General features: G+C 46.1%; 1 protein-coding gene and 1 long non-coding RNA gene across 4 annotated transcripts in view; both read right to left on the bottom strand.

The window, feature by feature from the left end:
- Positions 1 to 5,784, bottom strand: part of Polr2I (RNA polymerase II subunit RpII15) — a 68,737-nt gene extending 62,953 nt beyond the window's left edge. Inside the window, exons 1-2 of one of the 3 annotated variants that reach the window (XM_070521136.1) lie at positions 5,554 to 5,784; positions 5,428 to 5,482 (exon numbers count right to left, since the gene is read on the bottom strand). In XM_070521136.1, the coding sequence (XP_070377237.1) occupies positions 5,428 to 5,482; positions 5,554 to 5,624 (126 nt within the window). In that variant the 5' untranslated portion in view covers positions 5,625 to 5,784. The remainder of the gene's footprint in view (positions 1 to 5,427; positions 5,483 to 5,553) is intronic. The other 2 variants (XM_070521138.1, XM_070521137.1) reach the window with 2 other exon arrangements.
- Positions 5,785 to 13,103: 7,319 nt separating this feature from the next.
- Positions 13,104 to 14,855, bottom strand: LOC139047633 (uncharacterized). Its single transcript, XR_011507275.1, has 2 exons — positions 14,741 to 14,855; positions 13,104 to 14,676 (listed from the first exon to the last, which is right to left on the bottom strand). It is a non-coding gene; the product is annotated as an uncharacterized lncRNA (long non-coding RNA).
- Between the last annotated feature and the right edge of the window lie 1,415 nt (positions 14,856 to 16,270).

Here is a 16,270-nt window from a genome sequence, read left to right as displayed (position 1 = left end):
GCTTTAGCAAGCCATCATCCGAGACAACAGCACAGGTGGTGTTCGTAGTACGGTGCGGGGTTACTGTTACTTGGGTCTCCACAAATGACACAAGTTTCGGCAGTTTCTCATACTGCTTCTGATCTTGGAGCTCCAAAAGGAGATCACTGCTTGCCATTCTCAACCCCTTATATCCTGTATTAAAAACTTCAGTCAAAGAAGGACAAGGAATGGTGAAATGATTCACACTAGTTTGTCTGGTTTTTCTGAGTTGTGGACTTGTCGCCCGAAAAATTGAAAAACATCTTCGGTGTGCCCTCGTTTCTAAGGGCGATCAGGTGGTTTAGGAAAAGCATTTTCCATAAGAATAGTTGGGTTTTCAGCTGCGATGCCAACCACCCACCATGGAGCCTGACAGGGGGACGTGGCAGAAGTTCCTGAAAGAGAAACCCTGCCAACACCAGCCGTACATCGCTGCTATAACCAAATACAGCATAACCAAGGCTGGCTAGCCACACACGGTTAACCCTTGCCGCTGGGAAACTAGGAAGTGAGGAGAAATGAGGAGAAGACAGGAAAAATGGAAAAGTGGGAGAGAAAGACGAAGATTGGAGAGGAGGACAGGAAAAGGCGACAGCCGATTTCCTCCAGGTGGGTCAGTCTGGAGGTACCATCTATGTGAAGCTGAGGCCGAAGAGGTGTGTTGCCTTCGCAGGGGGCGCCTTGAAGGTCCAAACACCCAGCATCGGCTCAACACCCAGGATCCCCCTTTCCCCAGAAACGGCTAAGCCACGCACGGCTACATGCGGGAGGGTCCAACGCTCATGTGCTCGCGTACGTGGTGTCGCGACACACCAAACGCCTGCTGACGCAGACGCCCCTGCGAGGTTTGATAAATTATAGTGATGTACGTTTAAGTATCATTTCGTTTTGTTCGTTTATATAACTTTCTGCCTCAGCATTAGTGTTACTAATGCTTTAAGCAGCAGGAACCATCTTGTTAATGTACTTATGTCTGTAGGCACAGTAGTAAGAATGATAACTGCCTCTTGAGGTCTGAAGTTGATCACGACACATGTTATGGTGAGAGGCAACATAGCGTTTTCATAGCATGCTTCAGTATAGCGGTGCAAGCAGAAGATGCTGTTATCTCATTTAACACACTGAGTTGTCAGTATTTGCTCAAAAGAAACTTAAAAGCTACACCAAACAGCCCTCATTCTATCTTTGGAGCGTTTCACCTGCTCAGAGCACCACTAGTTTACTTTCTGACACCATGCACACACCTAAATTCCATTACAACTGGTTCAGTTCATTTCCAAGTCACGCATTTACACTAATACAAGTAACTTTGCCCAAAGAAAACCCGTGCTAAATTTTGAAAACCTGTTGGAAGAAATTCAACTTGGTCCAATTAGTTGTTATTGACTTCACACGTTTCACTAGGATTTGAGAATTTCTATGGGCAGCCGATGTCTGCTGTGTTCGCATGCCTGGGCCCTACCTGGAACACTGCGTACTGCGAGCATGAACAAGCATCAGTCATTGGACGCAGACGACCTTATCACACGTATGACCTAACTATAAAAAGAAAGGTGCAGCCCCAACTCACAAACGGAACTTCATTTGTTATGTCAAGACACACTGACCAGGTAACGTTAAAGTTTTAGCCTCAGTGCAGAATAACCATATTAAGTTTCCGAAAGCAAGGCAGATGTTACTGCCTATATATTATGAGATGCTACATGTGATATACAACACGAGTCACAGTGCACAGCTGCCTATGAAGATCGAAAACAGCCTGGTATTGTACATGGAGCAACACCGCGAAGGAGTGTTTGCACCATTCGAAGGCCCTCCATGCAGAAACACCTTTTTTTTTTTAAACTCTGGCTCGTTCGAAAGGCTCATTGTCGTTAAAGAAAAAATTCTGATGGGCAGGCCAGATGTTGGCACGCACAGCGCAACTATTTCCCCAGTTTCGTCATTGAAATCCTTACGACTGATCAAAATAAAGTAATTGGCAGCAAGAAACCTCTCGGCTTCAATGAAACCTTTTGATTCGACACCATGAACAAGAAACGCATGAGCGTAGCACCAAGTGAAAGAGCAGCCATGAATGTCGACGTCATATCTTTGTTTATTTGGACAGTGTTGCCAGACCAAGTAATGGATTCCAGAGTTGCCAATAATCAGACACACAGAGTAAGGCAAGTACTAAGTGAAGAAAATTGAAGTATTCAAAAGGAGAGATTAATGTGATAGTGACAGGATGTAAAGGCTTATCACCCTCACAGAAGACTACCGTGAAAAACACAAGACGCACGCACCGATCACATCACATGCTCTGCACGAGTGGTTTTGTGCTATTAGTCTGGCAGTGGGCTAAGCCAACAACTTGTCGAAGCTTCAAGATCAGGTTATCACACATCTGTGAACCGCATGGTTGAAAGGCTCAAATGCCAGCGAAAGGCTGGCCTCAGTGTTTATTTCGAACTGAATTCTGGGGTTTTAGGTAACAAAACCATGATCTGATTATGAGGAATGCCATAGTGGGGGGGGCTCCAGGTAAATTTCTGACCACCAGGGAATCTTCAACGTGCCCCCAATGTATGGGACACCAGCATTTCTACATTTCGCCCCCTGAGAAATGCGGTCGTTGCAGCCGAGATTTGATGTCGCAACCTTGTGCTTAGCTGCGCAACACCAAAGCTGCTAAGCCATCACGGCAGGTTCTCTGCTGATCTTGACCATGATATTGGGCCGATTCGCTTACGGTGCTACTCGGCTAGCAAAACAGCAGAATGACTGCACAGTACAGGCATGATGGTGCTTAAAGGTGTACAGAACAGCTTGATCTACTCTCCCCTATGAGGCTGCGCCTGCCTGTAAGCACAGAAGCTCAAACGCACCACATGTCCAGTGTTTTCTTGGGCCCAAGGTTACCAGCATCAATTAGAGATAATGAAGGTGTCTACTACGTTGGCATTTTGAAACTTCCTTTTAGAGCGAAGCTTTCTTTAACTCTTCCTTCGACTTTCCCACTGCTGTGGCTGCTGCTGTCACACACACTGTGTTAGAGGGTGGTTCAGAGCGTGTATATAGATGACAGGCGCAAGTAAGAGAGGAAAGGTGACCGGAGAAGCTCGTTTTCACCCCACTGGCGTCAAATGTGCACAATGCCCTCTGGAGCTCCCTGGCCGTCGCCACATTAGCCGCTTGACAGCTGTAATTACCCATGACTCCTCTCAGAAGCATTGCAGAAACTTCAGTGCCTCCCTTTTTACTGACGGGACACAGATAAAACTGCAGAGAGGAGAAGAGAACGAGGAGAGGGAGGAGACGAGACAGTTTCCATGTAAGAGAGGGGGGACGGTGATGTGAGAAGCGGTCGACCATCAAATGAACACTTCTGTGCCCGCCCACCGCATTAGCTTTGCGGCTATGGCATTGCTAGAGGTCGTGGATTTGATCCCAATGGATGGTTTGCAAAATAGTGAGCGCCATCTGGCGCACAACAGGCAAAGCTGCAGCGCTGTGCGTGCGAGAGCATGCAGTTAGAAAGTGAGTTTCGTTTCTCAGCTTCTGTCTGGCCTCTGACGCGGCAACCGAGTGTGTTGACTGCAGCAAAAATAATTGAAGACGCTGTCACTCCGTTCCAGTTTTCGTACATGTCATCGACCTCCACTTTCTCGAGGCGTACCATTAAAACTGATCGCGTGTGGCAGTATCTGCTTTCTAAAACTGCCACTATTCACCAGGCTCATCGAGGCTCGGAACTGAAGGAAGATTATAGTAAAAATATTGTATATTCGGAGGCTGCTGATGCCAGCACGGGACTGATGCGAGCGACGTGCACTCCTTCAAAAAAAGTGGAAAGCATGTTGTCGAAACAGATTGCCGATTTGTCGCCGAATGTGCAAACTTGGTTTCGCCGACTGGCCGTGCGCAGTGACCACCGTGCAAGGTGGCTTGCCTTATTTGCTCCTTGCTGCCGACAGAGTATAGACACAACCAACTATGTGTTCATTTAACCGCGACATAACTGTCCAGATGCTAAAATGCTGGAGAAAATAAATGTTTTATGACTCGCGACGTTTTCCCTGCAAGCGCCGTCGGCTGCGCTGCTTCGACAATAAGGAGCGATGCCTACCGGCTTCAGCAAGCGCTGAGCGTGATGCTGCGCTTAGGAGAGCTTACAGTACTAATACGGCCCATCTGCAACAAAGCAAAGTTTCATGGAGCTGTTTGTCTTATTACGACAGTCTTTTTTCACATATGGTAAATACGGGAAAGTCTCGAACAGCACACCGTTCTCTCGACTGTATGCAATAACTACCACCGATGAAGACGTACGGTAGGCCTTGCTCTCTGGCCGTGGGTGTCGGCGGTTACGAAGAAGCTCCTGCTAGCAATTGAACGCACAGTTTTTTGCAAACTCTTTAACACATGCTCGAATATTAAGAGGCTAAATGAAAAATACATTTGAATACATTTGAATATCATTTGAATATTTGAAAATGTGGCTGCGTTTAAGAGCGTCTCGAAGCTTGAGCCCGAAATAACGTCGCGGTGCTGGCATAAGACAATTCAGTAGCCGCAAGCAGTGGGATAAGAACCGGCTCTGCGAGGAGCGAACAAGTTGTGTGCTAACATGGCATCTCCAGTCATCCATGCTGCATTCCTCGCCGAATAGCTCGTCCTGGACAAAACCGTGTTCCATTTGCTCATGAAGCAATTTGTACACAATACGCAACACAACTAGCCAGCCTTGTCACGAAAATACCCCCACAAACCGGTGTCACAAGGCGTGCTAGGGCTGCGTTGGCTGTTTGTCTTCTTCTCCTATCTAACCATGCGGAGGACACACATGACAGCCGTGTTCGCGCATGCGTAACAGTATTTTTGCAAACTGTCCCATTTTGACGGGTGCAAAATAGAAAACACTCGTGCATTTAGATTTTGGGACACGTTAAAGAACATCATGCTGTCAAAATTAATCCGGAGTCCGCCACTACAGCGTGCCTCAATCAGAGTGTGGTTTTGGCACGTAGAGCCACATAATCCCATTCAAGTTTAATACTTCTGCCACAATACGATGTATGTATGACAACGCTCAAACCCCTCAGAGGTTATAAAATATGGCGCACAACAACGCCTCAAGCAAACACCTCTCCTTGTGTGCTCTCTGTAGTATGCAGACGAACAGCAGTGGTGCACGCAAGGTAACGTTTAACATCAACTCACCGATCGTGTTAGCCTAAACGTTGAAGAAATTAAGGTTTAGCCGTCAACAGCACCGCTAATTATCGTCAATTAAAGCATCCAGCACGGAAAACTTCGCTTACATCGATTCCCACAGTGCGCGGGATCTCCATATTTTTTTTCCATAATTTTTCTTGCGAAAAGCGCCTGAGAAACCCAACTCTGTGGAGTCTGCGAACTCACCGCGTACAGCAAGACGCGGTTCTCCTTGTCCTCCTTCGGGTAGAGCATGTTGTTGCTGCGAGAAGAGCGAATAAAAATGACAGACAGTCAGAGCTATAAACGGCGCGATTCAGTGACGGTGCTCACCACTCCTGACAGAACTTGATGCCCACAAAGCCCGGCCCCTCGTCGGTCGGGCCGTCGAAGTTGATGCCCATTCTCGTGCAACGATGGAACAGCACCAGCTGCCGTCAGTATCAATGGACTGCAGGCTAAACTAAGTAAAATCGCACACAAATGTTTTCGCACACCCAGCAGGCTTGCCCAGGCCACGCATAGAGTAAAGAGGCCACGCACATTGCGCACACTCTCAAGTTCAACAAATGGCCACAGAGGGCGAAAAATCAATCGAGGCGTGTTTCAGCGTAAGCGCGCAAGTGGAGATACTGTAATTGGCGAATACTTTAATTTGTGCTTTTTCTGCTAGGGGCGCTGAACATGCTGATTTGATGCGGACGACATTGTGTTGCTCGCAAACAAGCAAAGTGATTTGCAACGTCTGGCTAATATCTGTGGACAGGAAGGCAACAATTTAGGTTTGAAATTTAGTGTTAGAAAATCAGGTGTTATTGTATTCAATGAAAACAGTGAACAGACAGTGGAGATACAGGGCCAAGAAATTCCTCGGGTAACAGAATATAAATACCTTGGTATATGGATAAACGAAGGCAACGGATATATGGAAACACAGCAAAAAACCATAACAGTCAAGGGGAAGAGAAATGCAGCCATAATGAAGCACAGAGCGCTATGGGGATACAATAGGTACGAGGTCCTCCGAGGTATGTGGAAAGGGGTAATGGTTCCAGGACTTACTTTTGCAAATGCGGTTGTTTGCTTTAAATCAGGGGTACAATCAGGACTCGACGGGAACCAAAGGTCAGTGGGCCGCCTCGCATTGGGCGCTCACGGGAAGACTACAAATGAAGCTGTGCAAGGGGATATGGGCTGGACTAGTTTTGAAGTGAGGGAAGCTCGCAGTAAAATTGAGTATGAAGAACGGCTGAGGAATATGGAGGAAAGTAAATGGGCTGGGAGAGTGTTCAGGTATCTGTACAGGCAAAACATTGATTCACAGTGGAGGAAAAGAACTAGGAAGCTTACCAGCAAGTATGCGGCCTGTGGGGTGGGCAACACAGCAACAAAGAAGGTCAAGCGGAAAGTCAAAGAGGCTGAAATAATCTCATGGGTGGCGGCAATGGAAAAGAAACCTGCCATGAGTAACTACTTAAGGGGAAAAAACGAAATTAGGAAAGAAACCATTTATGATAACTCAAAGGGAAGCTCATTACTTTTCGAAGCCAGATCGGGATGCCTTAGAACACGCACGTATAAAGCGAGATATAAGAAGGAAGAAGAAGCATGTGCTTGCTGCGGTAAAGCTAGGGAAACGACGGAGCATATTTTATTAGAATGTGAAGACATCTATCCAGCGGTCGATTTAGGCACCACTGGCCTCCTTGAAGCCCTCGGGTTCAGCGGGAGCAGTGGTAAAGCAAACAGGTCCGCAATAGACATCGGTAAGAGGCGATTGGAGGATTGGTGGAAGAAAAGTAGGGAAACGACAAAGGACGGAGACGTACAAAAGCACAGTTCGCAATAGGGTATCAGAAAATTTGTACGTGGTAATTCATAGTGTGTTTTTTTTGTTTTCTCATTGGTTAACCTAGGTAGGATATTAGGCAGCATAGTAGCAAGAGCTTGGTGGCGCAAGCCACCGCCCCGTTCCAAAGGGGACGCTCATAACATCCATCCATCCATCCATTTTTACTTTACACAAACCATTGACATAAACAATCGAGGTGTCTAAAGATGTTTTGTTACCTCAGGCAAATAGGCAGTTGATTTTTTTTTATTTGATTGTTGAAGCTGCTTTTTAGTCATAGCGTCAAGGTTTTTGTACTTGATTAACCACCGACAGCCGACAGCATCGATATAGCATCGATGTGTTTCCTGGCCGATGGCGTTCGAATACTACGGCGGTAAAACATTTTTGAAAGCATACTGGTTTCGTCTCCGAGTCATTACATAGACTTGCTGTAAAGAGGTCTACTCTTGGCAAAAAATAGTGCCTCATTTTGTTTAGGCGTTGATTATCATAATGAATGCGGCGGAGGTTGAGGGAATACGCTTGAAGGTACGTTTTTATGCCGTTGATCTCCATAACACCGTAAACACGCAAAGCGATGTCACAGAACACCCGATCATTGTGTGTTCTCCGTCATCGCTTGTTTGCTGTACGCCTACTAATTCTTCATTTCTTCAAGTGTTGTATCCTCCTTTTGTCCTTGTTCTCTTGTGCTTCACTTACAGTATGTCGTTCCGTCAGCTGTAATGCGCATTTGCAAAACCAATACGTTTGGTAAGACGCAGTGGTTGTTAATTTCACTGCACATGTATTAAGCTGGCACATATATGGTTCAGATACAGATGCCTGTATGCGGACTTGCGCGACGTTGATGCGGAGATTAGGATAATTATGACAGAGGCCGCTGACGGCCGTAAGCTGTTGCGTTCTTTCCGCCAAACTACCCGGCCTGGTAGTGCTGTAAAGATGCTGTATAAAAGTGACACGCGGTGACAGGGAAATTATTATACTTAGCAGCCGACCGTACGTTTTATAGCTTAGGTCTTCTTGTGCGTTTGTGCTACCCTTATTAATGAGCCATTTCTTGCCTATGTTCTTGACTATGTAACCGCGTTTGTGTGGATGCGTAGACGTGTGCTTTTTGTTGTACTTGTAAAATGCAAATAAAATATTTTCAGGCTTACTCAATCTTTGGTGTCGTGTGCGTTTATTCCAGTCGAGGCCATCGTGCCACCTGGAAACCGCATTTTGTCAGTAGCCCTACACGAAATGCAACAGCTGGAGCGCGGCGGCACAACTCGGCGTAATGGCGGCGTAATAAACGAAAAACCGCTCGGGATGCGCTTAAAAGTCAGTTCAGAGTGTGCCTTAACTCGATATGACTCAGCGCTACATGTATTCTGCACCTCGATCGTGCTCCCGCCAGTTTGGTTGCTGTGTGGCATACGTAGCGCCTACATAATATAGGCGCTACGTGTGCTACACAGCAACTAAACTGGCGGGAGCAGGATCGAGGCGCATTTCAACAAGAGCGGAAACTCCCATGGAACCCAGCGGCCGAATTGACTGTAGCGCACCAAGCGGATGTTGTTGACTTTTTTCGGTTTCGGTTTTGGGCGCGCGCGTTTTGAACACCAGTTGGTACACGCCGCGCCAGCTCCGCTGCTAGGCGCGGCATTCATTTTTTTTTCGCTTCTGCTGAACCCCGCGTGGCCTTGGCGTGGAATCGTTTCATTATTAAGTAGAAATGATTGCGATTGGCCTTTACAAGACTGCGCCGAATCTGTCGGCTGCAATTTCATAAAGAAAACGAAAGACGTCTTCTGAAATTATGAAATGTTTATTTTGCTCTATATAAATGCTCGTTCCGGGCTTCTGCATTCATCCAAAGTTGTGGCACCAAGTAAGCAGCAGTCGTTGCCGTACGATGCTCCACCGGATTCCATCAGCTGAAAGAAAGTAAATTACAAGCATGTATCATTTCGGTATATTAACCTAACAGGAGTATTGCGTGTAGAGGCGAAACGTGCGTACGTGGTGAATGAGCGGCATTACAGATAAATTCACTTTTAGGTACATTTCGCAGCAAAGACTCCTCCCAAACAATGCCATAAAATCTGAACATCCGCCTTTCAAGCACCCCTCCTTTTCCGGGCATTATTTCCTGCACTTTAACTGCACAAATACACGGGTGACTGCGCGTTTCCAAAACAACTTGGCCTCAGTCGACACGATTGTACGCCAAGTACACAAAGGTGGCTACAACACAGGCTCAGCCAGACTATGTTACACCCTCGCAGAATGCCTTCTAATCGCACTCAAGTGAGACTCGTGGGTGCAAAGCCTGTTTTCAATCGCTCAGAATACATAAATGTCATGTTCTTGAGCTCCTCCGTATTATCTTTTACGCGTCCTGCCGGCGCATGCAACACTCCCGTGTTATCACTCTCGGCAATCGCTCGCCACGTTTTCGAGAAGCGTGAGTACCGAAATATGATATATGTTGTTGCAGGGCTATAAAATGCGTCCCAAACTTGTCCCACTAAAATTCAGTACACGCACTATGGCCGGCTTGCTTTTTTGCTAACAGCTTCACAACCCCAGGCGCGGCGAGCAAGCCTCAAGATATCTCAAAAAGTTACCAAATAAATTACAATACTTTTGCGGGTCAGAGAATGCGTCACGAACTTCTACCAGTAAGATTCAGTACACGCGAAACTAACTGCGGCACACAGCCGAGCAGCTTTTCGCTAACTGCGTCAATAAGCCGGGCGCGGCAACCGTGCTTCTAAACTACCCCAAATATAACGACTTTAGTTACAATAATGTTGGGGGCCACAGAATGTGCGAAAACTTGTCTGTCTTAGGCGCTACGACGTAGTACACGCATGTACTACACGCGCAAATGCGTCACACGGCCGCGCGTGCCCAAACACTACCGAAATAAGTTAGAGTAATGTTGGGGCTCATAGAAAGCGTCGCAAACATCTCCCAGGACGAAGCATTAACTCAAATTAACTGCGCCAGGACGGCGGTGCTGTTTTTCGCTAACTGCGCCACTCGAACTAAGCCTAAATGTGATTAGAATGAGCCGCACACTGTCAAACACAATTTCTCACCTTGCCGTAGTCCAGTGGTGCCGTGTCGAAATGCAGACGACATGCAAGGGAAGCATAGAGAAGGCCGGGAGTCCAATAAAATGGGCTATATCCAAAACAGACGGGTCGCCGAGCACGCGAGCTTCGCACGTACGACCATCCTCGCTCATAGGGTATCGCTCACTCCTGCAGCTTGTCTGGCGCATGCCGTATGCACGCGCGTCTGGCGTGCCACTAGCTTGTTGCTAGGCAACGCAACAAAAAGTTGCAAAGTATAAGTTCATTTACACGCAAAACGTTTTTACTTTTAGAGGGAAGGAATAAAAAAATAAAACGTTGTCTGGAAGTTTATTTCACATTCTTTTTTTCTGATGCTCAGGTCAACTAACGGATGTTGTTGAAACTAGGCGTGACGTGTTTCCTGTTGCCAGTTTATGAAGAGTGTCCCCTCTTGTTGAATTTCTTTCTCTATGGGTACAGAGGCTAGAAGGTTTTCCTAGTGTCGTGAACGGCCGCCATTTCAAGGAGCCCCTGTGAAACCAGTTTGGATGCACTGCGTAGGTGGCGCTGCAGCTACCAGGCGAGTTTTGGCCGCGCTGTTCTAGGCGCGCCGTTCGCCCAGCCAGTTGGCAAGTGCGCGCGGGCTGGGATTTGTGCGTGATTTGTTTGTGCCTCTAGATGCACGTGTAATAATGCCGACAAAAAAGGTCGCACGTGTTTCGTGCCGCTCTGCAAAGGTGGCTACAAGTCGTCGAAAGAAAAAGTGTCGTTCCGCGCCCCGTCCGACCCTCATCGGTCGCAAAAATGGGCTCGAAACATAACGCGAGATGACAAGGCTCTCGACGAAACCTGTGTCGTGTGCTCAAGGCATTTCAACGAACGCTACGTTCAAAGCACGAGATAAATTGCTACTTTGTCCCGGCTGTTAGATTGAGCCTCTCTCACCTGGCCAACATACACAGTATTGAAAAGCGTACTTCTCGAAACCCTGCACTGCGACGACGTCCGTTATGCAATACTTAACCTACGATGCAAATACTCAAGAAAGCTTATCTTGAACCAGTTCAGCTGGCAGCATAAGAAACGACTAACGACTTTGACACAAATAAATGCAAGGAAGCGAAGACCCCTTGACTTACTCCGCCCCCCCCCCAAAAAAAAAAAAAACTCAGCAAGACCGTCAAAGACCTCCGAGTACTCCCGCAGTCCATCCCAACTATTGTGCTGGAGGAGAAAATCGGAGGCCTTCCTCCAAAGCAGCGCCTTGGTGTGAAGGCATGTTTCGAGGCAGCTTCCAGAAAGTCAACCCGGGGCATGCGGTTCAATCAGCTGCGAGTGTTGGAATGTATCCTCATGTGGATGAGGAGCCCACAGCTCCTGATCCGCATTTGGAAAGGGACAACGTCTGAAACATCGACACGACAGAACGGTTTCTAAAACTAATGGAAAGACTAATTTTTATAATGTCGTCTAGAATCCCATCAAAAAGCCTTCGTGCTGATTCAAGAAGTGCACAGTTTTTTAATGAGTTTATTGTTTTTCTCAATGAATGGGAAGAATATGCTGCACAGCATGGTGGCGGCTTTTTAAGTGCAGGAACTGCCCTTGGGCTGCGTGTAACGCTGCAAAGCACACTGCTGCTTGTAAAATACCTAACCACGTCCCTGCAATACAAGTACTTGTTGACCGCAAACCTAAGCCAAGACAGGATGGAGAATGTATTTGGTATTGCGTGCCAGTGCTTCGGTTGCAATGATCATCCAATAGTGGGGCAGTTTTTGATAATTATCAACAACCTGGCTTTCTACAGCCTCGCAAAGCCTCCAAAAGGAGCAAAAGTACCTGCAGAAGTAGTGACTGCCCTCTTGCAGCCATCTCATGTCCCCAAAGAAAAAAATGCGCGAATAACATGAACTTGTCGATAATTTACTGGATGGCGGAAACTTGGCTTCTGCTGCATGCAGAGCTGCTCGAGGAGCACAGCAGCCTGAGCGATCCTCAGAGCTGTGTAGACAAAAAAAAAAGTGACAGCAGACTAATCTTTTTATGTAGCTGGGTATGTTGTAAGAAAAATCCTTAAAAGATTTCCTTGCCCTCAATGTGCAACTTGTTTCAGCACTTTGTCTTTGCAAGCCGAGTCAAACAACAATACCTCGCTTACTCGAAATTTTGACCATGGAGGCTTAGTTTATCCATCAAGGCCAATTGAACAGCTCATAGCAAAGCTTGAGTACGCATTTACGGTGTTTTTCAGTCGCAATAAGCTACACGAAGATAGCATGGTCAGCTTTCTGCATTTTCTTCAGGGACGTGAGCTTCAAGGTGAGAGCTGCGAGGAGCATGGACGTCGAATTACGACAGAAGTGATGAAGTTTTGCGCCTTGACTAGGATGCATTTTCTTGTAAAGTCAGTAAACAAAGCGCGCAGCGATAAAAGAAAAAGCTGCTGCCCAAGTAACCACGGATATCCGGGCGACGTCCGACGGACGTCCTTTCTGGATATTCGGGATGTCCGTGGGATATCCATTAATGTCCGACGTACGTCCGAGGGACGTCCCTGGGAAATCCAAAGGTAATCGCTTTGGCATCCGTAGTACGTCCGACGCGGACATCCAGCATGGACATTCAGCGGACGTTCAGGACATACATACATACATACATATATATATATATATATATATATATATATATATATATATATATATATATATATATATATATATATATATATATGTGTGTGTGTGTGTGTGTGTGTGTGTGTGTGTGTGTGTGTGTGTGTGTGTGTGTGTGTGTGTGTGTGTCTTCCCGGGGATATTCCAGATATACACATGCCTTGAAGCGACAATAGTGGCCGGGACACATTCAAGCACCGGACCATTATATATATTACATTAGTCTAATGCTTGAATGCATTTTTGTTTTAAATAAACGAGAAATGAACGTACACCAACTTCCACATACAATTAAACGTTTATTGTCACCTTATACATATACATAAAAAGACCAATAAGCAGATATATGCGTACTGTTCAAAGAACAAATAAATACACGGATAAAGAAGAAAACTTGCAATTTCAATAGCACAACACAAGGTAGAGAACAGCAGAACAAAAATACTTATTGCCCACCCTGCTTTGACATTTGAGTTTGCAGCATGGAATAAAAAGAAAGAGCAAAAATACATCAATTAGCATTATTAAGCAGCGAAAGCAACAGAAATGACCAGAAGGAATTAATCTTGACTACATCACTTCACTAGCACTCTGCGACACGGGCACAAAAAATGACATTAACTAGCTAATGCCTTAAACTTTAATGTCATTCGCGGGGTGCGCGGACATGCTTAATGGTAATTAATAATAATATTTGGGGTTTTACGTGCCAAAACCACTTTCTGATTATGAGGCACGCCGTAGTGGAGGACTCCGGAAATTTTGACCACCTGGGGTTCTTTAACGTGCACCTAAATCTAAGCACACGGGTGTTTTCGCATTTCGCCCCCATCGAAATGCGGCCGCCGTGGCCGGGATTCGATCCCGCGACCTCGTGCTCAGCAGCCCAACACCATAGCCACTGAGCAACCACGGCGGGTGGTGCTTAATGGTATTGCAGCTTAAATGTTATTCGCGACGTAGTGCGTTCTCGTTAGTCAACTTGCCGTCAAATGCGTACTCTCGTTCCCAATGTCTCCACATTCTGACGTGGCTAAACGAACTATTAGTGAAGAACAATCAATATATTCTTCACTTTCTTTAAACAATAGCTCTTTCTCGTGGCGTAGTGCGTTCTTACAATTATTAAAACTCACTTGGCCATCGAATGCGTACTCTCGTTTACAATGTCCCCGCCGTGGCCGTAGTGACCATATTCTCACGATATTAAACAAACTTGTAGATAAAAACAACTAATATATTCTTCAATTTTTTAAAAGGAGCTTTTTATTTTCGCAGAGATCAGCAGGCGATCTTGCCCCTACTGACGGCTACAGCTCTGATCATGAGCGCATTAGCCAGGAGAAGAGAGAGAGAGAAGCTGTTTGCCAGGAGAATCAAAGGGCGCCGATGAAGAGTCCGCGGTAGCTAAAGCAAATGTAGACTCCGGGGTCCTGCTTACCAGAAAACCCGCATTGACTTGTGCGTACACCTTTCCTAAGGGATCCTGTTCCGTTCTCACAGCGAAGTGAACCATCCGAAGCGTCATGTAGAGTATATCCATCAGGGAAGCAAGGCACATTGTCCTTAGTGCGCGTAGTCTCACAACCACCGTCCTGAACTTCCGATGTCGCCTCGGTGCAGCGACCAGCATCACAAGGCGTACAAATGTTTGCAGGGACAGCCCGACCGCACATGTTAATGCATGCGTGCGGGGTATACGCGCCACTGCACAGTTCTAGACTTGCGAATTCTCGAGCTGTTGACTGCTGGCTGCCGGTGCGAGATCCGAAGTCCTCGAATATCGTCTTTGTTTCCAGCGACGCTCTTTTTCGCGCGTGCGGCTTCTCCCGCAGTCTAGGCATCCTGGCACCTGTGAAGAAAACACATTTCAATACCCAAACGAATTAAAAAAGAAATCGATGTAGCTGTCATACCTTGGTAGCTGAGTAGGAGACTTCAGCAGGCACGGAAGGTGACAAACACTGCTCCGCTGCCCTTACAACGATCGCAGAATGAAAAATGGCGTGGCGACGATGGCTAGAGCTTGGATTGGATTGGATGACTGCAGCGTTCTGCTTTGCCAAGGTTCTAACACTTCCACGTGCATCTACGCAAACATAAATAGGTTTTTAAAATATTCTATTATTACACAGTGAAATATTTACTTATTCTGGGAATATTCGGTATCTGATTTTCGAGTTTTTAGTTTCTGCTAAGCTGTCGGCGCCAGAAAAACATAGCCTTTGAGATTACTGTCAATGCATGGCGGCTCTGACGCATTATAGCTTTCGTAATCGCTTTCAACGCACGCAGCCACCAAAAGCGTAGCCTTTGAGATTTGTTTTTGTTACCTATAATGATATTATTGTATGCACAATTGAACACTGCAGACAACTTCCTGTTTTAAGAAACCAGTCAAAAACAGGCGCACACAGGAAACATACGAGAAGACAGAAAAGAGGCTGGAAGAGGCCTGTCTTGTGTATGTTTCCTGTGTCCGTCTTTTTTTTTTGCTGGTTTTTTCCTAATACAATGCACCAACTAGCCCAACAACGTGTTTTACTTCCTGTTTCAATGATAAACCTGAACCTACATAGCCTAAGTCCAAGTTACATGTTCGGAGGTCAGGACCAAAACTCTATGATCAGGAACTTTTCATAATGAGGGGTAACTTGAGTGCTTGGCTCTAGGTCGAATAAGTGGCTTCAAATGGGCGCTTATATATTCTGCTAGTCATCCACAAGCATTTTTTTAGAGCAAACTACAAATTGTTTGTATGACCCATCGATAGAAAAAAAAATCGTATTTTAATACTGCGATGTTAAAGTGGGCAGAATTTATATCAAGTTGGAAATATATTTATTTTGCTTTGAAAAAAGAATGAACTGTGTCCGATAGAGAACAAAAATAAACAAATATAATATGAAAAAACTAAAATTTCCGGCAATATATTTATGCTAGTTTATATATAACTCACTAGTGTATATCCTGGGCATGCCTATTTATGGACAGCCAGCGGACGTTCAAAATAGGATGTCCCATGGACATCCCGGTGGGATGTCCTTCGGACATCCAAACAGGATATGGACTTCTCCTGTACGTCCCACGGACGTCCATGTTGGATATCCGGATGGATGGACGTTGGGACTTATGGTGGACGTCCCACGGATATCCGTGGTTACTTGGGTGAAAATGAGGCGCTGTCGATAGCCTCGCACAGGGCACTTCCCACAAGGAAAGGCATTAGTATATTGTTGCCATGGAACCTTGTGTAATAAAGACATTCCGCTCTGCAATTTGTCCCGCTTCATTTTCTCGTTTCGGTATCATGTACAAGATGTGTTCTTACGCTTCTTTACGGCGCAGTAGGTCGGGCCCGATGTGACGCTTGCATTTGCTCCTGCCGCGGCACGCTCTCGGCGTTACAGCTAGTCCGTGTCGAATATAAATGACAAGAGAACCTA

This window comes from Dermacentor albipictus, chromosome 7 (assembly GCF_038994185.2).
Source record: "Dermacentor albipictus isolate Rhodes 1998 colony chromosome 7, USDA_Dalb.pri_finalv2, whole genome shotgun sequence".
NCBI classification, from domain to species: domain Eukaryota; kingdom Metazoa; phylum Arthropoda; class Arachnida; order Ixodida; family Ixodidae; genus Dermacentor; species Dermacentor albipictus.
This window is presented reverse-complemented; position numbering and strand designations above follow the sequence as displayed.